At 36.9% G+C, this 25,431-nt stretch overlaps 1 protein-coding gene across 16 annotated transcripts in view; it reads left to right on the forward strand.

Moving 5' to 3' along the window:
- BBS9 (Bardet-Biedl syndrome 9) overlaps positions 1 to 25,431 on the forward strand; it is a 797,962-nt gene that overhangs the window by 488,128 nt on the left and 284,403 nt on the right. For 8 of the 16 annotated variants that reach the window (XM_063814155.1, XM_054655541.2, XM_063814156.1 and 5 more), the window contains one exon: positions 10,057 to 10,167. In XM_063814155.1, coding sequence (XP_063670225.1) covers positions 10,057 to 10,167 — 111 coding nt within the window. Of the gene's footprint in view, positions 1 to 10,056; positions 10,168 to 10,386; positions 10,977 to 25,431 lie in introns of those variants that run through there. The other 8 variants (XM_063814159.1, XM_063814157.1, XM_063814158.1 and 5 more) reach the window with 3 other exon arrangements.

Consider the following 25,431-nt stretch of genomic DNA (forward strand, 5'->3'; position numbering starts at 1 on the left):
GCTATAAAAATTAATGAGATCATGTCCTTTACAGGAACATAGATGAAGCTGGAAGCCATCATCCTCAGGAAACTAACACAGGAACAGAAAACCAAACACCACATGTTCTCACTTATAAGCGGGAGTTGAACAATGAGAACACATGGACACAAGGAGGGGGACAACACACACTGGGGCCAGTCATGGGGTTGGAGGCAAGGGGAGGGAGAACATTAGGACAAATAGCTAATGCAAGTGGAGCTTAAAACCCAGATGGCAGGTTGATAGGTGCAGCAAACCACCATGGCACACATATACCTTTGTAACAAACCTGCATATTCTGCACTTGTATCCTGGAACTTAAAGTAAAATAAAAAAAAAAACCCCAACAATTTCACAGAAATGTTGGCTTTCCAAGATGGCCCCTGAGCACAGAACAGAAACACACACACACACACACACACACACACACATTGATATATGTGTGTGTGTGACTATAGATATATATAATTGTAGATATATAATTGATATATATAGATATATATAATTATCTATCTATCTATCTATCTATCTATCTATCTATCTATCTATATATATATGTAATTAGTCAAAAAAATTCCCACCATCATACCTTTACCAATTGGGTGCTCTTGAGGAAAAGTTAAGTCCAAGTGAGGGCAGACTGAGCCCTTTGGTCTGAAGTCCAGTGTGGAAGAAGAGAGGTCAAGGAGGATGGATCAGAGGTAGTGCAGTCCCACTTTTTCTCCATAACTTTTTGCATTTTGTCTCCATTATAGCCCTTGTGTAAGTCCTTGTCTGTGTTTATCCATGATTCTTCCTCGCTATACCTCCTATTCTGGTTTACGTTCTTCTTACTGCTAATGTATTTTGTATGATTTACTATTTTGTCATTTACACCTTTTGTAAATCACCTCTAATGTCTTGTGTAGAAGTGCATACACAGAAAGATAAAATATGTTATGATCCATTCTTTCTCCTCCCCTTTGCTTTTCATCCTGTCTCCCTGTCTCCTGCCCATCCCCCTTCCTTCTATTCTTCCATTTTGCCAAAAAGTTTCTAAATACTCAGCCAGTATTGCTACACAAGCATACAGCAGATGCCTGGCTTTTCATAGCTTACATTCTCCTTGGGCTAGAAAAAAATATTTGAAACAACTGGAAAAACTAACAGAGTAGAGAATTATCAGAAAATTTATACATGTCTATGTACCTATGTGCATATATATGAATCATCTCTCTCTCTCTCTCTCTGTCACACACACACACACACACACACACACACACACACACACACACAGAGTAAAATTTCTCCAAATGAATATATTTATAGAGTCTCTGAGTCTGAGGGAAGCTTCATATTTAAGATAGTGTGATATTCTTTTCAAAGGACCCATTCCTCACACTGCACATGAATTATAAACCATTGAAATGAAATCTCAAAAAAAGACTTTATTCATCAAGTAAATCTTGATCAAAAGAAAAATGTCACTGGTGTATATTTTTGAGGTTTCTGCTGTTTTTAATTCTTAGTGGCAATTCAGGTCATGCAAACAGAAGATTCTTTGGCAAGTCGGAACAAGGTCTGTGGTCATTTGTGATTCTCTTAATGTGTCTCCTTGCCTGATTCCTCTTAAATATATGAAGAAGAAAGAAGAAAAGATTTTCTCCTCTGTGAAGGAGTGGGACACTCTCATCCAATACCCAGTTTATTACAAAGGTCACTATTGCAAGAAAATAAACCAGCAAAGTCTTCAAATATACCCACAGCACAGCTTGCCAGCCCTCTGGATTTTCTGTATCACTGAAAGGAAGGACTAGTTAGGACAGCCAACTCACAAGCAAATCCATTAAGATCTTCCTGCAAAAAAAAAATGTGTTATTGAGAAAGCCCTGGTGCAATAGGAAGGAGGGGAACCTGCACTAGCTCTGGAACATTTGTGGCATCAGTTCCCCTCTCTGAGCCTCTGTCTTGATATCTACTACACGAAAGTGATTAAACCTAAAGCTACAGTTCTTTGATTCCACAAAAAAAATGGTGCAGAAAGTGCATGTATACAAACAAACAAACAAACAAACAAAAAAAACAAATAGAAGGCAGGAGGTGATAAAATGCACGGTGTGCTGAGCGTGATGCTAGGTTTACATGATCTCATGGCATGCTCACAGTCGGCCTCAGCATCACCCCCTCTTTAAAGATGGGGCAACTGATGATCTGCCTCGGGTCCTACAGCTAGGTGCAGCTTGGTCCACTACTGTGATAACTTGAACTCCACCGTTCAAGACTTAAGCCTTGTTCTTTGCCTTCTCTCCTTCAGGGGCCTCTCTGTTCACTCTCCACTTGGCTTCACTTTTGATAGAGGAAAAGAGAAACTCCTGGAGACAATTGTAAAATATTGGAAACTCTAAGAGTTTATGGGAAAAAAAAAACCTTCTTTAAAAAAATTTCCCCAGTGTAATCATAAGAAGGACATCAGACAAATTCCAATAGAAAAGTATCATGCAATATACCTGACCAGTACTCCTCAAAACTGTCAAGGCTATCGAAAACAAAGTCTGAGAAATTATCACGACCAAGAAGAGCCAAAGGAGACGTGACAATGAATGTTATGAAGTATTCTGGATAGCATCCTGAAAAAGACAAAGGACATTAAGTAAAAATGAAAAAACCTGAATAAACTGTGGACTTTAGTTAATAATAATGTATCAATATTGGTTCATTAGTTGTAACACATGTACCACACTAATGAAAGATATTAATAGGGGAAGCTATGCAGAGGATATATAGGAATTGTCTGTACTATCTGATAAATTTTTCTGCACATCTGAAACTATTCTAAAAAATAAAATCTACTAGAGAAAAATTTTTTTACCGTTACCCAACAAGAAAGAACATTTGTCACAGTTGGGCAAAAACTGTGCTTTCAAACTTATGATAATAACACCATAGGATATTCTGGTAGTAATACTGTAAGATAAGACATCTGGCAGTGTTAAATGCCTCTAGGAAGTTTGAAAATTACGATACTGCATGCAGAGAAGCTTTCCGTGAGCCTTAGATTAGGCCAGGGTTGCCAAACTACTTATGGCCCATAGGCCAAACCTGGCCCAACACCTGTTTTAGTAAATAAAGTTTTATTGGAACACAGCCAGTGCTCATTCACGTTTATGTATTGACTATGGCTGCTTTTGCACTATGACGGCAAAATGGAATAGTGGTACCAGAGACCAGATGGCCCACAGAGTCTAAAAAATATTTACTATCTGGCCAACCCCCTGGTTTAGGCTATTTGAATTCCAAAGTAGGTTTTGAGGCAAGCTAGCTAAGAGGCCCAATTCACCTGGGGTAGAATCAAATATTGGAACCCAGCAGATCAAGTAGCAGGAGAGATATTAGGCAGGGCTTGAGTAAAATAGATTAGCCAACTCCCTAGGTGGCCATCTGGTTAAGGTTTTCAGGCGCTTTTCTCTTTGCTGGAGAGCTGTCTTTGGCCCCAGGGATATATCAGTTTGTTTGAAACCTACCCTGCCTATCCCCCACCTTAGGGACTTTATCTTGACCTGTTTATCCTACTCTTCTTTTGGTGTTCCTGACTTTGGCCTGAAAATAGTCAGGACTTAAGTTGTGTTTCAATGTGCCAGGCACTATGCACATTCATCTCTCTCCCTTATGAAGCAGGGCTACGTTAGTCTCTTACAAGATGTGGAAACTGAGACAGATTTTAGTGAAATAACTTGCTCGAGAAGTTCACTTAACTAGTAAATGCGGAGCCATGAATCCAGACTTCAAAGCATAACCTTAACCTCCCTATACCATCCCCACTGTCAGTGCTAGAACTGGCTTGCACTAGCTAGTGAGAACCAATTGCTGAATTTTTAGAAACTTTGTGAGTCAATTGTTAAATATGTAGGCATTATTAAAAATTGTATAAACTTACAATGAAATAAACCATATTAAAAACAAAGATAATACAAACTCAAAACTCTTCCTAATTATTTTACTATGTTTTACTGTTATGTAGTCCCTTGAGGTTGTTTACGTCTACGGAATCTGTGTGGTGAAAATACTAGATAATAGTGTGCTACTACACATCTCTGCCAAGCTGCACATTTGGTGATGTCACTTTGGTTATTTGAAATTGGCCATAGTGGGAGTATTCATCCTGCAGAGATGAGTGAACACTATAGATTGGGGCTTTCCTCTTTTTTCCTGGAAAGCCAGCTATTCCACATTTACCAGCATACCACTGCTTACCTTGCATTCCAATTTTGATCTCCGGTATTCTAGATGACAGTCACGTTTGCTTCTGCTTCACTTCTATCTTAATCTTTGAACTCTACCTCTTCCAGTTAACTCTACAATAGCAAGCTGCAGAGAGGGCCTAAGCTCCTTTTGTTGTTGTTTTTTGTTTGTTTTTCTGACAATGGATAGAAATACCTTAGTGTAATTGACCTGCTGATAAAATATGTTCCACTTTTTGAGGAGGAAGTGCAGCCATTCTATAATTTGCTTTTGAATGTGGAAACAGGCTAGAGGATAGCTTGAAATACCTAAAAATCCTAGAGTTGTATTATCTTTATAAATATAGGGCAAACTCCTATTTGTTCAAAATTTTAAGTGAAATTTTCTACTTAAATAAATTTTTGGCTGGCTAATGATTGCTATATGTATGAATATGTTATCAATGTGGAATAGTCAAATTTTTACAGCGAGGTTTAGTTAACACAAAGGGCCATATACATAATTTGATTGTCAGCAGTTCAGTCATAGGCCCCATAATAAAGTGCCTCAAAGACATTCTTTTTAACATCCATTGATGTAGTCTCCAATTTATAAATGGTTGGTTCTATGCTGATTGTTCAAAATTCATTATATATGCTTCATATTTTATAATTTCACGAGTTAGTTTTCCAGATTAGTCCAGAAAAGTTTTTAAAGCAATAACTTAATTGTAATAGGGCTCAATAATAAAACTATCACATATAACAGCAATATTCCATTGTAGAAATGCATCTAGAGTTCTGACTCAAGATGCCAGATTCCCTTAATTATATTCCACCTAGCAGTGGTGAGGGGAACCTAGACATCCCGCGCTGGTGGGAGAGAGAGATTGTTCTGAACACCATGACCACTAGAGAGAGAGCTGCCACATTTGGTCACTAGATGTATGACTAGAAAGAATGAACATAAGTTGTGAAAGCCCATTTTGTTGCCACAAGGAGTTTGCTGGTATTTGAACCTTAGATAAATAGGAATTTGCTGTATTATTATTTTTAACCCTAATTCTACATATCACATTAATTAAGTTAGATCATATCTAACTTAATTATTAGTTAAGTAGTTAGTGCTACTCAAAGTATGGCCGGAAGACTGGCATCTGTCTGCAAACTTTTTGTTACCTGACTTTCACAAAGTGTTGAGAAACTTTTGTAGCAATTGAAAGGGCGTTTTTACGACTGTTGAACCTAATTCTAAAAGGTGAAAGCTGATGTCTTATTCATTTAATTTTTCTACTAGTTCTTTTTATTCATTTCTGTTACCTTTTACAAAAGTATTGGTTTAGATAGATTGGAAATTTGAAAAGCAAGTTTTTTTTTGAGAAGCATCGCTGTAAACTATAGAGAGCCGAGTTACAGTGGTATAGAAACTTGTGTAAGCCTTAGCAAATACCATAATCTCTTGGTTTTATTTAATAAATTGAAACTTTCTAGCAGGCCCGACTCTGCATAGCTAAGTCAGAGATGCAAGAAATGTAAAATTTATATTTTCTTTAATAGTAAGAGGGTAAGGAATTCAGTCTCAGTTATTATTGCCCACCCTTGCCACACCCCACTGCATCCAGGGAGGCTTATACATGGGGCTCAGAAAATGAGGACACAGTAGCTACCCACAGCCTCAATGCCTGAGCCATCAGTGGAGTCAACTCCAGGCCTCACTGTGGCTAAGGCTGGGGCTTCTGGTGCCCAGTCCTTCTGTGTCCCATGCCTCCATCTCTGGATGATGTCTTGTTACCTTGGGCTGTGGGCTGCTGCCTCTGAGCCAACTCAGGTACCAGCTGCCTCTTACTCTCTCAGTTCCGTCTCTTCAGGGAGCCCTGGCTATGGAAAACCAAAGCTGGAAAGAAAAGTATTTCCAGGCTACTTTTATTCATGGGGGCCCCATTACAAACTTCCTTGGAGGCGAGGAGGCACAAAATGACCTGGGGTAACATTGTAGGAAAAGGGGCAGGGGGAGGGCCAGTAGAAGAAAAGCACACATTACTATCAATACATTTACCCTTGTGAAGTGAGGGCACTGAGCCCTTTGTGACAGCGTTATTTGAGGATGGAGTGAGTTACTGTACTGAAAATGCAAGGTAGAGTGCTCAGCACACAGTAGGTCCATGGGATTTTAAGTCCCCTGCCCTCCTCGAGGCGAGACGCTTGCCTGATTTCCAGGCCAGAAGCCTGCAGTTCTGCTTGTCCTTGCCTGCGGGCTCATTTGTGTCACACTTGCCATTGTGTTTGGATGACTTCCTCCAGCTGCAGCTTTTCTTCCCCTTCTCCTTTTATGGGATGGACTCTAAGCCAAGGGTACTTCATCTGGAGTCCATAGAACCCAGGCTTCATTTCCATGGATGACCTCAGAGAGTTTCAGTTTGTTTGGAAGTTTTATATTTTATCTATATTCTTTTATTTGCTTAACTTTAAATTTTTAACAAATATATATTTTTTTCCTAGCAAAAGTATCAGATATACTCATCTGTTGTTTCTTAGCAGATGTCAATTTAGTAGATGTGGGATGGGGCCTGAGATTCTGCATTTCTGACAGGCTCCCAGGTGATTCCTGTTTGGCTGGTGTGATCTCATTACATGAGCAAGGCCAAAGAGGCCTTCCGAATTTGTGGACTTACCTCCCATTGCCCATTAGCCCATGAGCTGCCATTTTCTTTTTGCAAGATACGCAGTCATCGGAAGCAGCATCTGAAATCCTTATAATTACATGTTTCCATGCCACAGCCCCTTGATCTCCCAGTGTCTTGACTTCTGCCTGCACATCATCCTAGTTAAGCATGGGTAAAAGCATAAGTAATTGCACACCAGGGGCTATTACCATCCCGTTCACCTCCAGCTATGGAGCCCCTAGTGCTTTCAGATGGGTGGCCAGTCTAACTTCAAAATTCCATTGTGAAGACCTACTTTTTGTTACAGAACTACTCCCAGTATCAGTGATTTTCTCAAGAGGACAGAGCCTGGGGCAAGGATTAAAGTGATGGTTGTTTGAGAACACAAACTCAGGGAAGGGAGGGTGGGGACAAAGGGCAGCAACCAAGGGAATATATGAGGCTATGCAGAGTGGTGCTGCCTGCACCTGGGAGTGCCTCTTTCCAAGAGCCATGAAGAGGCTGAGCAGGTGCAGCCACTTTTTTTCGAGGCCTACAGAAGAGAACTAATCATCCGGCATATTCCTAGTTGGTGGGAGCAGAGGGGGAATTCTCTGCTCAGCTTCGGCTTCTTTTCTTTTCCTATGATGCACTCGCTGGGCAGGATGCCAGAGCCCACCAACATTGTTCTTCCCAAACTGGAAGTGGCAGACACTCTGGGTGTGCCATTGGGCAGTCTGGCTACAGGAGGCATCCAAAGAAAGGGGGGTGGTACCAGGCACGGTGGCTCACGCCTGTAATCCCAGCACTTTGGGAGGCTGAGGCAAGCGGATCATCTGAGGTTGGAAGTTTGAGACCAGCCTGACCAAGATGGAGAAACCCCATCTCTACTAAAAATACAAAATTAGCTGGGCATGGTGGCGCATGCCTGTAATCTCAGCTACTCATGAAGGCTGAGGCAGGAGAATCGCTTGAACCTGGGAGACGGAGGTTGCAGTGAGCCGAGTTCACGCCATTGCACTCCAGCCTAGGCAACAAGAACGAAACTCTGTCTCAAAAAAGAAAGAAAGAAAGAAAGAAAGGTGGGTGGCATTCCCAGGGCAAGTGGCTGGTCAGCCCTTGCTGTGGGTGTGGAGTCTGAGGAGGTGCATGCAATCTGTGCCCACTACAGCACCTGAGGGTTAGAGCGCCAGGGCAGGGCACCTTGCCGTCTCTGTATGTGGGGTAGGGCAAAGAGAAGAGAGGAAATTACGTTCATTGTTGATAATCTATAGCAACTGGCTTTTCCTTTTGAGCCCACATGATAGAGAACTAGGAAGTCTTCTATTTCTGTTTTGTCAAAATACTGAGTCAGCTGGAATGAAAGGGACACTAATTTATCAGTGGAGACCTGCCTCTCCCCAAGCACGTGGCAGCTGTCTTAACTGCTCATCAAACTCGCTCTCATCTGTTGGCTGGGGGACGTCTCTTCCTTGCTCCTGAAGTTGTCGTGTGTGTGAAGGCAGCTGCATAAGTACAGCATTCCTGGCCTCCCCCACCTCCCTCTGTCTCAGGGATGGAGAAGTGACTTTTCTGCCTTTTTTTTTTCAGGGTTCTGTTCAGCAGGGTGCACATCACTTCTTTCTGCTCTTCCCTGTCATTAGTCTTCCAGGTCTCCCCCCAGCCCCTGCCACCACCGCATATACCCTTTGCCTTTTTACTCAGTTGGATGAGCGTAAAGAAGAAGAAAAGAACTGGCTTTTTGGGCCTCTCCAAAGGTCTCAGCCCCACCGTGTGACAAGACTGGAGTTCTGTGACATTGGCAAGTTACTGAATCTCATGAGACCTCAGTTTTCTTATAAAATGAGAATAATAATAATAATAATATCTATTTCATGGTGTAGTGTGTAGGAATTAAGTGAGATAATATGGGCAGGATTTCTAGCCCTTAGAAAGTACTCAATAATGATAGTTCTTGTTACTGTGATCTACAGGCTTTGGAGAGATTAAAAATAAGCCTGGTTCTCCTTCTGGATAAGGCCCTTGTCATTTTCGGGTATGGCTGGGCAAGTTCCATTGCATTGATGGATAATTCTAATGTTTTCTATTCAGGGAATCTCTGAGGATAGCTCTAATTCTTATTTTATGAGTGTGGAAATGCGTTTCTCTCATTTCCCTCAGCATCGATTTCTGTTTCAGAGTTGATGCAGAGGCGTGGATAGTAAGGTGTGTTTTCCTTCAAACCTGGGATCTTGCCACTTCCCTCTCATTTGAATGATGTGGTTTTGAAATCAGTGCTGCTGATACCCTCTCTTTCCTCAGAATGATGTGAGCTTCATAAACCCCCTCATGCATAAAACCAAACTTGAGAGCTGAGGCTTTGGACTCTGTGTGTGAGAAGCCCAGAAAAAGAAATCACACTTCATTAAAAAGAAGAATGGCTTCAGAAAAAAGCATGTACAGTATACAACATGTTAGTACATTTCCAGGAAATGATGGCAAATCAGTCAAATCAAGTTGCAGATGTAGTCAGGAAATTCTCTCATGATTGTGAGTTTCCCATACAAGATTTTGGTGGATAAAGTCAAATGAGTTATACCCAGTACTTCAAAAGCACAGCAGTGCCAGCTCATCCTCAAGTCACCTTTGGATTGAAATCTTCCACAATGCAGTTCATGACTTTGCTGTTGAATTATGAAGTGTTTGTGTCTGTGCTGTAAGGTGTTGGGATTCAGGAATAGAATCAAATTCCAGAGAAATACCACCACAACCACCGTCCCAGAACACCAGCAACCTTTCTCTTTGCTCAAGGAAGGCTTCTTTCCCTCATGGTTCATGTGCTTTGCTTCTTTTATAGTTTCTGATGCTCTGGTATTAAAGGGAATTCCTGCTGAGGGGCTTTTATATTCTGGATATCACATATGCTATAGGATAGGTTTTGTCCTTTCTGACTTTAAAAAGGATAAATTTAAAGACAATACTGTTGCTGCTGTTGCCAAGTCATAATCAGTATAATATGTCTTTAGGGGCAGTAATTCATTCCCAGTATTCTCACCAAAAAGAAACATTTAAGGTTATTCTTTTCAGGCCACTCCTGAAGATTGTTGTCACGTCATTTATTATCTTTATGATCAGTGTGTTCCTAAGCTATGACTGCTGTGTAGAGAGGCAGATTTTCTTACACATTGCTTAAAATATTGTTTGTATTTTTCAACTAGGTGGTTGTACTACAATCCCAGAGTCAGACCTAGAAGAAAGATCAGTAGAACAAGACTCTACAGAACTGTTTACCAACCACAGACATCTCACTGCAGAGACACCCAGGCCTGGTAAGAGAATGGATGGCCTTCACAAGCATTAGTTAAGTCAGAAGCAGTGACAATCTGGTCAGTTTTTGTCATACCAGAGAGCGTTCTGCAAAGCTGCTTGTTTTCCAATTTCTTCATTCTTCCCCTTAGCACTGGTGCAGCTGAATTTGATCCTTTGTGTATTCCTGTCACTATTCAGATCTTTTCTCTCTCTTTCTCTCTTACTCTCTTTTTTTCCAGAAGTTTCACCCCTCCAAGGAGTCTCGGAATAATTCAAGTAGAGTTGTTTGGTTGAGAGGAACATCCCCATCTCAAGGCCGAACCTGTGTGAACCTCATGCCAAGCACAGATATAGGGCTGGCGCAGGTGCTTCCTAAAGCTTACCTTCCTGGAGATGACATGCATAGAAAGAGGGGTTGGGACTTTTTACTTCACTAGGAGGACTTGTAACACCATGGGGAAGTCAGCTGAAACTTGTCTTGTTTTGCCAGGAAAGGAAGTAGTTGCCTTTGGTCATCCATGTGCTGATAGTCACAGAATACAGTGAGATGACATAGTTTTGGGTTAGATTTTATAATGCAAAGATTCAGATCCAAAATAATTTCATACCCCATTTTTTCACAGAATTCTTATATAGTAAATGTATGAAGTTTAATAAAGCATCTCATTGTCAAATAATATCTTGGATTTTATTTATAATTAGAGGGATTTATGAGTGATTGGTCTACATTATTTCTTCAAAGGAAAGGAAAGGAATTGAAGACTTTGCTACTCTCTGGTAAGACTTGAATGTGATTATTTTATAAATAAAAGAACCACCATGAAACTTTCATGTGATTTGTTCTATTAAGCTAAACGTGGAAAAAGGGAAGTTTTCTAGTATTGTATGAAAATGTTTAAATATTTTCAAGGAAGCTAGTACATTAACATCCCCTTTTCATTACCCCATTGGGTGACACCTTTTAAAAATCCAGGTTATTAAAGGATTCACACTTTATTACAGTTAAAATTTAAGGTTTTTATGTGTAAGAAGTGAAAGAAACTTTGCTAATTTCAAGTTCGAATTACAGTTGTGAGACTGATTTATTTAAATAAAAATTTGCCTTTCCAGTTTTGGAATGCCTCTCAGTACAAAGGGGAAAGTTGTTCATGGTTTTTCTATATGTGAAATGTCAAAAAAAAAACTGCAGAGTATGTATTACTTATTATTTGTAGCATCCTTTTTTAGGAGATGCAGATATATTATCAAAATAACATCATTATGATCATTTATAGCCATGATATGAGCATAAAATTTTACTGAAATTATAATTTTCTCTTTAAGTCCTTTATGTCAAAAAGCAAACATATCAGTGAAATACAAAAACAATTATAGAGATGGTTCTGAAAGAGCAACAGAAGGCTGTGTGGATTCTATTGGATGCTGTCTTCTCAACGGCCTTGTGATTTATGCAGTGTTGAATTAGCTGGCATTATTTTTATGTTTTAGCAGGTGAACTATGGAAGCTATGTGGACATTACATGCATTAAGGGTTTTGTTGCTTTGGACTGGAAAATATATAACTTATGGTACAGCACAACTGCCAAGGCCTAATCAGAGTAAGATGCCTCTTGGAATAACCACTTTCCCCAGTGCTTAATGTCTGGAGCAGAGAGGGTCTCTATTCTGGCTAATGTGGGGAAAACGTTAACAACACCCTACTTCCCAGGTTTTTGCCATCATTTCATTTTAATTGTAAACTCAGACCCCAACCCTTCACTTCAAGGCTCATTTTGAATCAATTATCTCCTTATCCCTACACCAAGAGCCACATTCGAGGTCCTCTTGGAATAAGTGGACAAGGCATCATGGACTGTACTTTTAGCCCTATTTTCTGGCCCTTTATTATATTCTCCTCGTTTTTGTCTTTTTATTTTGCTTCAACATTTAGTGTATTCTCTCTTGTTGTGTCTCTCTTATATGCCCCTTAAATCATTTCTATAATGGAATGGGGAAATGAATATAGTCCCACTGTCTCCTCTTAAGGTTCTCCTAATCACCTTTCTTGGCAGTCATCTTCCCCTCTTTAGAATCCCTGGAGAACTCTATGCCTCTCTACATACCTCTCTCTTACTTATTGTATTTCAGAAGTCATGTTTTCCTTTCCTGGTAGGATAGATTTGCAAGCTCCTTGGACATAACTGTTCTTGGATTCTTTTCGCTGCTTGGTAAATATTTGTTGTATCAAAAGGTCAACTAATCACCTAAAAGAAGTCAACAAGTCATAGAGAAATGGAGAAGCCGGTGATTTAGAACACTGTGGTCTAACCTTCCTAATTTAGTATTTCAGTTTATGCTGAGAGGAAGCTGATGTGACTATCCTACTATTTTTTCTTAAATTTGGCTTTGAAGAGAGATTTGAATCTTAAAAATTCAATACTTAATGATTTTGTTCATGAGTACTTGGGTAACATTGATTTAAAAAGGATTCAGGTTTTAAGTAAGATGAATAAAAATTCTAATACAACATTAGTTACAAAAATGAACATTTATTTAGAATAAGAAAAGAATAACAAGTCACATTTGTAAAAAGCTGATAATCACCATATATATCACAAAATCTATACAAATATTTATATTAACTACTTGATATACCTTTTTAACAATTCTGCATTTTCTTGCACACATTTCTTATTCACTTCTTTAATTATAGACAATTTGTAATTTCATTTTGTATACAGTGAATTAAAAGATAATTTTTTCTCTGAAATTGTTGATCAGACTTTTTTTAAAAAAATTACTGATAGTTTGCAAAAGCTTCTTTCAGCTTTACAACTCATCATTTGTAATGTCAGCCAGGTTTTTAGGATTATATTATCAGGGCATTTTAATTTTTCTTATGCAGTGATACATTTTAAATAGCCATGCAATTGACAACTCTCTTTTTTTTTTAAGATAATTTCAACTTTTATTTTAAATTCAGGAGGTACACATGCAAGTTTCTTAGCTGGGTATACTGGGTGATGCTGAGGTTTGGGGTACAATTGATTCCATTACCCAGGTACTAAGCATAGTACCCAATAGCTATTTTTTAACCTTTGGCCCCTCTCCCCACCTCTAGTAATCCCCAGTGTCTATTGTTGTTATCTTCAAGTCCATGAGTACCCATTGTTTAGTTCCCACTTATAAGTGAGAACATGTGGTATTTGGTTTTCTGTTCTGGCATTAATTTGCTTAGGATAATGGCCTCTAGCTACATTCATATTGCTGAAAAAGACATGATCTTTTTTATAACTGCATAGTATTCTGTGGTATATGTGTACCACATTTTCTTTATCCAGTCCACCATTGATGGGCACCTGGGTTGATTCCATGTCTTTACTATTGTGAATAGTGCTGCAGTGAACATATAAGTACCTATGCCTTTTGGTAGAATTATTTATTTTCTTTTGGATGTATACTCAGTAGTGGGATGACTAGGTGGAATGGTAGTTCTAAGTTCTTTGAGAAATCTCCAAACTGCTGTCTACAGTGGCTGAACTAATTTACATTTCCAGCAAAAGTGTACAAGCATTTCCTTTTCCCCACAGCCTTGCCAGCTATTGTTTTTTGACTTGTTAATAATAGCCATTCTGACTGGTGTGAGAGGGTGTCTCATTGTGGCTTCAATTTGCATTTCTCTGGTGGTTATTGATGTTGAACATCTTTTCATGTTTGTTGAATGCTTGTCTGTTCATGTCTTTTGCACATTTTTAAATGGGATTATTTGTTTTTTGCTTGTTTATTTGTTTAGGTTCCTTATAGATTGTGGATATTAGACCTTTGTTGGGTGCATAGTTTGCACATATTTTCTCCTATTCAATGGGTTGTCTTTTTACTCTGTTGATAGTGTCTTTTATGATGCAGAAGCTCTTTAGTTAATTAGGTCTACTTATCAATTTTTGTTTTTGTTGCATTTGCTTTTGAGGACTTACTCATAAGTTGTTTCCTAAGACCAATGTCCAGAATGATGTTTCCTAGGTTTTCTTCCAGTATTCTTATAGCTTGAGGTCTTACATTTAAATCTTTTATCCATTTTGAGTTAATTTTTGTATATAATGACAGATAGGGGTCCAGTTTTATTTTTCTTTCTATGACTAGTTACATATTCTAGCACCATTTATTGAACAGGGATCCCTTTCCCCATTGCTTATTTTTGTTGACTTTGTTGAGGATCAAATGGCTGTAGGCGTGTGACTTTATTGCTGGGTTCACTATTCTGTTCCATTGGTCTTTGTGGAAATTGACAACTCATTAGCCAGTTTATCATCAAAATCCTCATTGAAATGATCTTCATTACCACTAGTATTTTATTTCAAATCAGCAAGAAGATATTTAAATATTTTTCGAATATGTTCATGTGATTTACTCTTCTTCATTACCTAGATTATTAGACAATCCAAAGTCTGCTTATTCTCTTTCAAATGTATCATCTCATCTTAATGAGTTAATTTTGGTATGATTTGAAAATGTTTTTGTTATAATTTGCTTATTGACAGAATAACTTTTATCCATTTTATATAGGAGTTAATTGGGAAAGTTATTTTATGATGAGTTTGTAATTGTATACTCTGAATTATTAAATATATTCTTAACAGGCAAGAAATTCTCCTTTGACTTGGGGTCCATGAAACTGGAATCTTACTGCTTCTGCTTTTACATGTCTGATGGTCAGAACGTCAGATTTCATATGTTTCAAATCATATTTTATCTCCAACACATTTATGCTTCTGGTGCCAGGCTGCATAGAACATGCTTATTTAGTGATACAGCGTTTTGCTCCACACCTTCCTCTTATGACACTGGCTTAAGTGAGAGCAGTGGGTGGTAATGATATTCCTGGAATCCATTCTTCCAGCAGAACAGCTATCAGTAATTTAACCATATACAGAGTTGTCTGTAATCCACATAAATATATCCAGTTAGCCCAAGTTGAATGTCTCCCCAACTCAACTTCCCCTTAGCCAGATTGTCAAGGCCACCACCCTTCCAATGCCTGCTACAAGGGGAAGACAGGCAGAAGAGACAGTAGTTTTTACCAATCATGATTAAAATGTCTTTTTTCAAATTGTGCAAAAGCATATGACCATACACCTGGGCAAGGAACTGCCCTGAAGTTTAAGCCTGATTAGCATCACAATAAATCTGTTTATAACAGGACAGAGTAAGCGAGCGAGATAGAGAGAGAGAATAGAAACTACACTTTAAATTATTGGTTTGTTAATTTCCTCCATGGTTGAAATAACTCCAAAATATGTATGGGATAGCAGTATGAGTGTGGTGGGTGGAAAGGGCAGATTTTGTAAGTGTCTTATTTCTGTACTGCTATAACAGAATACCACAGACTGGGTAATTTATAAAGAATAGAAATTAATTTCTTAGCATTCTGGAAGCTGGGAAGTCCAAGATCAAGGCACCAGAAGGTTTGATATCTGGTAAGGGTCCAACTCCCACTTCCAAGACGGCGCCTTGCATTCTCCCGAGGCAGGAAGCAATGCTGTTCTTCGCGTGGCAGAAGAGCCAAGAGAGGGCAAGAGAGAAAGAGGGAGTAGGGGGCGAAATTCAACTTTTGATAATGAAGCCACTTTCAAGATAATGACATTAATCTCTTCATGAGGGCAGAGCCCCCATGGCCTAATCACCTCTTAACAGTCTCGCCTCTAAATACTGTTTCGACGCGACTTTTGGAGGGAACAAACATTCAAACCATAACAGTAAGGAGGTATTCAAAATTCCCTTAAATATACTATAGGTCTCCTTAAGTTTGCCAGTGTGAGCCTCGACCTAGCTTTGGGCTCAAATGTAAGTACACTTTTACTTTTCATTTTTAGTAATTAATTGTTCCCTGAGAAATATCAGCAAACCTTTATGGACTAGCAAAACAGCAATTCTCTGTTCGCTGTCTTCGTTTTGTGGAGAGATGTTTCACCTTATACATTCAGGGACAGTTCTATTAATGCTTATTTCTTAGCAGCCACTCCATGAATTGTCCCAAGAGGGACTGAGTCAGTCTTGTATCTCAATTGGCTGAAGGGTCGGTTTTAGATAAAAAGTTCACAGCAAGCTATCAAATTTAAGAGGGCCCAGCCGCTTCATTGGCTCCAGGATCATCTGATTGGAGAAAGTGAAGAGGTTTAAAATGCTATTAAATTGATGAAATTCTGTTTAACAGGCTACAGTAATCATGTTTATTCCATCTGGTACCAGTTCCAGAAAGAGAAGTTCATGATGTCACCTGTGAACTCTCATTTCTATGTGCCACGCCTCGCAAAAGAACATTAAGATCATCTGAATATGAAGAACAGTTGGAACTAAATTCTTTTATGTAAACAAAAAAATCTAGAAACTTTATCTTCTCAGTTAGAACAGAGTACTGATTAAGCCCAGACACAAGTCACTTACCACTTTGTGAAATTTAGGTCTGTAATATTCATTGAATCCTTTAATATTATCTTCTTTAATATTATAATATTTAATATAATAATAATATATATTATAATAATGTAATGTTATATATAAGGTATATTATATATAATATTAAAGTATTATATTTATTCCTTTATATAATATTATATATTATATATAATATGTAAGGTATATATTATATATAATATGTAAGGTATATATTATATATAATATGTAAGGTATATATTATATATAATATGTAAGGTATATATTATATATAATATGTAAGGTATATATTATATATAATATGTAAGGTATATATTATATATAATATGTAAGGTATATATTATATATAATATGTAAGGTATATATTATATATAATATGTAAGGTATATATTATATATAATATGTAAGGTATATATTATATATAATATGTAAGGTATATATTATATATAATATGTAAGGTATATATTATATATAATATGTAAGGTATATATTATATATAATATGTAAGGTATATATTATATAATAATTATTATTTAATTAATTAATATTAATTAATTAATAATATTATATAAGGTATATTATATAATATTAAATGATTGATATTTAATCCTTAATTAATAATTAATATTAATTTATATATAAGGTGTATTATATATAATATTAAAGGATTATATTTATTCCTTTATACAATATTATATAATATTATATAATATATATAAGGTATATATTATACCTTATACCTTATATATAATATTATTATATAATGTTATATATAAGGTATATATTATACCTTATACCTTATATATAATATTATTATATAATGTTATATATAAGGTATATATTATACCTTATACCTTATATATAATATTATTATATAATAATATATAAAGGAATAAATATAATCCTTTAATATTAAAGGATAAAATATATCCTTTAATATTAAAGGATAAAATATATCCTTTAATATATTAAGAAGTTAACATTTCTTAACATCACCTCCTCTGATGCCTGGTTGTCTTTGTCCTTCATTTGAGTCCCTCCCATCAGTTGCATGTATATCATTGGTCCCTACAGTGGCACTGGCTCATGTCATCTCTCCCTTATCTTCTATTGTGTAGAAATAGTTAACAGATAACATTTAAGTGAACTGTTATTTATTTAAGGATGAAAATTAGGAAATTACTTTAGATCTCTAGTCGTAAGTGAGGAAACTGAAGCTTTTATTTTACTAAGTCTTTTGGGATAAAAATTAAGTTACTCATTCCTTGGGGGAAAGTATGGTGTGTAATACTCATCTTTTGCACTCAGCAGCTCACAAAAATGAAAAAAGCAATCAACAAGTATTTCTGAAAGAAAACATTAAACATTCTCCAGACTTTAATCACATGAGGATGGATAGAGGATGAGAGTTGGGATTTATTTTCAACTTTTCCCCCAAAATGTCAATAACAAATCATAAAACACATACACACATACACATACACATACACTTCACATTCCCTACTTCTAAAACCAGTGCCATCTGGATCTGGTCCTCCCTTTCCATTTCAGTAACAGTGATGTACTTTTCCCCAGGCTGCCCTCCAATGTCATCACCTCCTCTGATGCCTGGTTGTCTTTGTCCTTCATTTGAGTCCCTCCCATCATTTGCATGTATATCATTTGTCCCTACAGTGGCACTGGCTCATGTCATCTCTCCCTTATCTTCTATTGTGTAGTCTATTCCTTCATCCCATCAAAGCTCATCTGCTAGGAGTCTTGTTTGCCTGATTATCCCAGTACCTCTTCTGGATGTTTTTCCAAGCTTTACTCATCTCTGTCTGGTCAGGGTTCATTCTATTTTTAGACAGCCACTCAAAGTCCACTTCTTTAAGGAGACAATATGATATAGAGAAAAGACCTTATGACTAGGAGTCAGATGGCCTCAATTTTAGGCCTGGTCCTCTTGAAAAGGTGCTTTCTGATCTGTGTCAGTCACTTAGCCTCTCTTCACCTCATTTTTATATGCACTAAATAGAGATCTATTCATTCAACAGCAAAATTAAATTGTTTTCAGACATTGTCCCGGGCACCAGGGCTCCAAAGAACAATAAAACATGGATCTTGTCCTTAAAGAACTTTCAGTTCAGTGGGGGAACAGAGAAGAAAATGGACAGTTGCAATACAAGATGACAAAAACTCAACTTTAGAAGAAAGTAATTAGGAAAGGGAGCTAGAAGATGTAGTTTAGCATCTCCAAGCTCTTATTATTTCATCTGCAAAGTGGGGGGCCTGTCCCACCTGTGTCACCATCCTCAAAGTATTGTTCTGGAAATCAAAGAAAAGGGCTTCAAATGCTTGAAAGAACCCTAAAATGTAAGACTGTTGTTCCTTAGTGGTTGGAAGAGCAATTGTGAATTCTCCTTGATTAATGTCTTTTATAACCGTGAAATTCCTGTAGTGCTCTTTTACTTGTCACTTCAAAATTTGTATATTTTCACTTCTCCATAATGTTATGGAGAATGTATACTGTGGTACAGGGGTTTTTCAGACTGGCTGTACATCAGGATTGCTTGGATAAGAGTTGGCAGGCTGTGAGGGGAGGGTTGGAATTGGAAATATGACTTGTATGCATCCCATTTAGTGTAGTGCCACACAGAAAAATAATACCTTGTATAAAGTGACAAAAACCTCATTCGCTTAAGTGGATATTTTTTGATCCTCGCAACAACCTCACTATGTTTGCAACATACACGAAAAAAAAAATTAACATCCCAAGTCACAGATGGAAAAGTGTAGGATCAGAGTATATAGTATTCCCTTAAAGTGACCCAGCAATGACAAAAATAGGTGACCTGGGCAAGAAGCCAAGGCTTCTTTTCCCCAGTCCGGGGTTCATTATATTACAGAGAAAGACATATCATGAATAACACCAAGGCTTGGACTTCTACCATTAGTCTAGTTGAAGAATACATTAGTATAGAGTAAAGTGTTTCTCAGGCTTTGAGGACTTATGTCCTAATTTAAGAAAGAACAACCATACACTCTGTTTCTGCATGGCAGGCTATATGCCATGACTAACTCTACCAGTTGACACAACTAAATGCTGGGAAAATACAATAAATATGCCTTTTTATGATATGCTGAGCTGTCATGAAAAGCATGAAAGCAGAAATCCTGAGAGGTCAGCCTGTGCCAAACCAGCTTTCACATTGATAGTTTCTGCTAAATTCTGTGTTGAACAACTTCATGCCAGTAAATACAAAAACTTCAATGAAATGGTTATCCTTTTTAAAATACAGTTTTAAATTGACTAAACAAGAAAGTGAAAACTTGAATAATCCTATAACAATTAAAAATATCAGAAGTTAACCTTGCCACAAAAAATACAATAACGTGACACATGACTTTACAGGTGAATCCTACTGACATTTGCCTTATGGTTCCCATTACCCACCCTCTTTATATTGTAGTTTCTTTTATATTATGTATACATACATTTTTAAAATTCCGTCTGTACTTATCTGGTCCCAGATATAAGGAGCTTGGAAAACGTCACTCTGTCCTAACAAGGGAAAACCTGAAAAAAATCAGTAACTCTTCTTATCTGTCAGAGAAATGAGGTCAGAGGGCAAACCACTGCCCTGTGGTTTGGAGAAAAATACAGGTGCATACAGAGAATCACAAGTTTTTGCAGCAGAAACCCATGAGCAGAAACCTCTATGGGAGCTAGTATCAGGGCAAGAAAACCTGAAGTGTAATTAACTAATTGCTGGAGGCCCAGAGTGGACAGGTCTGAGAGTTAAAAACTCCAGAAGACCCAGTCATAAGGGAGCCTCCACACTTTCATGAGTTTTCCTTTCAGGAGCTTGACCATGTTCTGAAGTGAATATTTAAGGAAAATCCTTTCATGTTTCCAACAGTGTGAGAGGAAATCAAATGATTTTGAAATATGCCAGAGCATCCTATCCTTCTTAACAAGGCCTTCCTTCAAGTGAAACTATTTTCCAGAGCATAAACTACTGGAGTTTTAACAGAGCCTAACCAACTTGAAAGACGGGAAATACCTGATGTCAGTCCACAGTCAATCCTGTTTCACTGAAGGAGTGGAGGTGGGGAGCTAAGAAGGACTTGTGAAGTTTGCAGTTCAGATGCCGGCTGACTGCAACACTGAGACCTAATCATAGGACTATAGAATGCTTTCTGTGCCCTCCCCTGCCCCACAACCTTACCACCACATTACTAAAGGCTTGTTTACCACAGTTCTTTTTACCCAGTACATCATATCCAGCTGCCAAGAAAAACTTACAAGGCATACTAAATGGCCAAAAATACAGTTTGAAAAGACATTTCAAACATCAGAACCAGAGTCAGATATGGCATGATTGTTAGAATTGTCAGAATGGGAATTTAAAACAACTCTAGTATACTAAGGGTTCTGCACTGGACCAAATAAACAGCATGCTAGAACAAATGGGCAATGTAAACAGAGTGATGAAAATTCTAAGAATTAAGAAGTGCTAGAGATCACTGTAAAAGAAATGAAGATGCCTTTGATGGGCTTATTGGTAGACTGGACATGGCTGAGGAAAGAATTTCTGAGTTTGAGGATATGTCAATAGAAACTTCCCAAACAGAAAAGCAAAGAAAAAAAAATACTGGAACAAATATCCAAGAAATGTTAGACATCTACAGAGATGTAACTTACACATAATGGGAATACCAGAAAGAGAAAAAAGAAACAAATATTTGAAGCAATAATGACTGAGAATGTTTTCAAATTAATGTCAGGCACCAAATCACAGAGCCAGGAAGTTCAGAGAACATCGAAGTGGGTAAATACTAAAAATCCACACATAGGTATATGAGTTTCAAACTGCAGAAAATCAAAGATAAAGGCAATTCTTGAAAGAAGCTAGAGGGGAAAAACCCTACCTATTAAGGAGAAAATAATCCTATCCACTTCTCAGAAACTAAGCAAGAAGGGTGGAGTAAAGTATTTAGTGCTGAAAGAAAAATTCACTAGCCTAGAACTCTGTACCCTGCAAAATGATCCTTCAAAAATGAAAGGGAAATAAAGACTTTCTCAGACAAACAAAACTGAGGGAATTTGTTGTCAGCAGACCAGCCTTGCAAGAAATGTTAAAAGAAGTGATTCAGAGAAAAGGAAAATAATATAGGTTAGAAATTTGGATCTACATAAAGAAGAGCATCAGAGAAAGAGTAAGTGAAAGTAAAATAAAAATTTTTATCTTTATTAGTTTTGATTGATCTAACAGATAATGTTTATTCAAAATAATAATGTATTAAAATATATATGTATAAGTGAAATGAAATATATATTGAATACATATATACATACACGTAGTGAAATGAATGACAACAATGATACAAGAGATGGGATGGAAGAATTAGGATTATTTTGTTGTTATAAGGTATTCGCACTACTTATGAAAAAGTATAGTGTTATTTGAAAGTGGACTTGGATTAGTTGTAAATATGTATTGTAGATATACTAGGGCAACCTCTAAAAAGTTACATATATGTTATATAACTTTATATAATATATATGTGTGTGTATATATATATATATAGAGAGAGAGAGAGAGAGAAAGGATAGAGAATGGAATCATATAAAATACTCAATGAAACCACAAAAGGAAGAAAAAGAGTGAAAGAGAAAAATAGGAAAAAAAATGAGGGGTGGGCAAGAAATAGAAAACAGTAACAAATATGATAGATCTTAATCCAGTTATGTTAATAGTCACTTTGGGTTTTTTTCATTTTAATTTTTGCTTTTTGTCTTTTCTTTTTTTATTTTTATAGATTTAGGGAGTAAAGTGCAGTTTTGTTACATGGATATATTGCATAGTGAATGAAGTCTGGACTTTTACTGTAACCATCACCCAAATAGTATACATTATATCCCATGTATAATTTCTCATCCCTCACCCCTCTCCCAACCTTCCACCTTTTGGAGTCTCCAATGTCGATTATTCCACTTGCTATGTCCATGTGTACACATATTTGGCTTTTGTTTATAAGTGAGAGCATGTGGTATTTGACTTTCTGTTTCTGGGTTATATCACTTGAGATAATGGCCTCCAGCTCATTCAGTGTTGCAAAAAAGACATGACTTCATTCTTTTTTTTAAATAAACGGGTAGTATTCCATAGTGTATATATAAATATACTATATTTTCTTTATCCCATCATCCATTGATGGACAACTGTGATCAATAATCACTTTCAATGCTAATGATCTAAATACACCAATTAAAAGATACATTGTCTTAATGAATCAAAAAACAAGACCCAACTATATCTTGTCAACGAGAAATTCATTTTAAATATAAAGACACATATAGATTAAAAGAAGGGAATGGAGAAGTATATACCATAACACTAATCAAAAGAAAGCAGAAGTCAATGTATTAATTTCAGACAGGGACTTCAGAGAAAGGTAAGTTATCAGGGATAAAGAGGGGCCAAACATAATGATAAAGAGGTCAGTTCTCCGTAATGATAAAGAGGTCAGTGCCTCCTTCTTCAAATGTGCAAACATCAGTGCATGGCCACAAGGATCACAAATAATCAGGGAAACTTGACACTGTCATGGGAGTAAAATAAAGCACCAGTAACCAGCTCTAAAGAAATGGAGCTTTATTGAGTGCCTGAGAAATAATTCAAATTAATCATCTTAAAGAAGCTCAGTGAACTGCAAGAAAACACAGTAGACAACTAAACAAAATTGGGAAAACAATGCATGAAGAAAATAAAGTGTTCAACAAAGGAACAAAAACCATGAAAAAGAACCAAACAAATTCTAGTGCTAAAGAACACAATGAATGAACTGAAAACTTCAAGAGTGCTCCAATTGGAGACTCAATTGAGCAGAGGAAAGAATCAGAGAGCCCAAAGACAAGTCATTTGAGATTATGCAGTTTGAGGAACAAAAAGATAAAATAATGTAGACAGCCTATAAGAATTGTGGGATATAATCAAGCCAACTAACATATGCATTATTGAAGTTCTTCAAAAATGAAGGGGAGATAAGGATGTTCCCAGGCAAACAAAGGCTGTGGGAGTTCATCACTACTAGATCTACCTTACAAGAAATGTTAAAGAGAGTTCTTCAGGTTTAAATGAAAGGACACATGCTGGGCATGGTGTCTCATGCCTGTAATCCCAACACTTTAGGAGGCCAAGGCAGGATGATTGCTTTAGGCCAGGAATTAGAGACCAACCTGGGCAACATAGTGAGACTCTGTCTCTACAAATTTTTTTGTTTCAGAATTAGCTAGGCATAATGTCACATGCCTGTGTTCATAGCTACTCTGGAGGCTGAGATGGGAGGATCACTTGAGCCTAGGAAGTTGAGGCAGCAGTGAGCTGTGATCGCATCACTGCACTCCAGCCTGGGTGAAAGAGCAGAACCTTGTCTCAAAAAAAAAAAAGTAAGACATTAACTGACAATATGAAAACCTATGAAAGTACAAAACTCACTATATAGATGAGAATGTAGTTAAATTGAGACTACATTAATACCATCATGGTGGGGCATAAATCACTTTGACCTCTAGTATTAAAATTAAAAAGACAAAAGTAATAAAAATAACTATACTTATGATAATTTGGTAACAGATACACATTATCTACAAAATGTAAATTATGGCTGGGTACAGTGGCTCACACCTGTAATCCCAACACTTTGGGAGCCTGAGGTTGGAGGATCACTTAAGCCCAGGAGTTCCAGACCAGGCCGGGCAATATATCAAGACCCCCATCTATTTTTTTAAAATGTAAATTATGACATTAATAACATAATGTGAGTGAGAAGTTTAAGATTTATCATATGCAAGTGGAGTTCTTTTCAGCTTAAAAGAGACTTATAACTATGAGATGTTTTACATAAGCCTCATGGTAACCACATACACACATACACACACACACGAATAGACCTGTAGTGGGTACACAAAAGAGAAAGAGAAAGAAAGCTTACCACTATGAAAAAAATTATCAAATTACAAAGAAGACAGCGAGAGAGGAAGAATAGAACAAAAGTACTACAAAACAATTAGAAACAACAAAATGGCAATAGAAGTCCTTCTCATTAATTACATTAAATATAAATAGATTCTTCAATCAAAAGACAGAGTGGCTGAATGGATTAGAAAACAAGACACAACTACATACATGCAGCATAGAAGAGACTCACTTTAGCTTTAAAAATACACATAGCCTGAAAATGAAGGAATGAAAAAAGATATTTCATGAAAACTGTAGACAAAAGAGAGCAGGGATGTCTATACTTACGTCAGACAAAATAGACTTTAGTCAAAAAATGTCACAAGAAACAAAGATATATATAATTATATATTGATAAAGTGGTCAATTCATCAAGAAGGTATAAAGATTGTAAATATGTATTTGCCCAATGTTGGAACACCTAAATACATAAAGAAAATATTAATAGAACTGAAGGATGAAACAAATAGTAACACAGCAGTAGTAAGGGACTTCAGACCCCACTCTCCACAATGGATAAATCATCCAGGCAGAAAATCAATAAGAAAAACAGCTGACCTGAACAACACTAGTGACCAAGTAGACCTAACAGACATATGTATAACATTCCATTCAACAGCAGCAGAACACACGATATTTTTGAATGCACATGGAACATTACCCAGGATAGATCATATGTTAGGTCACAAAACAAGTCCTAACAAATCCAAGAAGATTGACATAATATTAAGTATCTTCTTTTATCTCAATGCTATGAAACTATAATAACAGGAAAATTGGAAAATTCACAAATATGTTGAAATTAAACAAAATACTCCTGAATAACCAATGGGTCAAAGAAGAAATCAA

The sequence above is a fragment of the Pan troglodytes genome, chromosome 6 (genome assembly GCF_028858775.2).
Source record: "Pan troglodytes isolate AG18354 chromosome 6, NHGRI_mPanTro3-v2.0_pri, whole genome shotgun sequence".
In the NCBI taxonomy this organism is placed as follows: Eukaryota; Metazoa; Chordata; class Mammalia; order Primates; family Hominidae; genus Pan; species Pan troglodytes.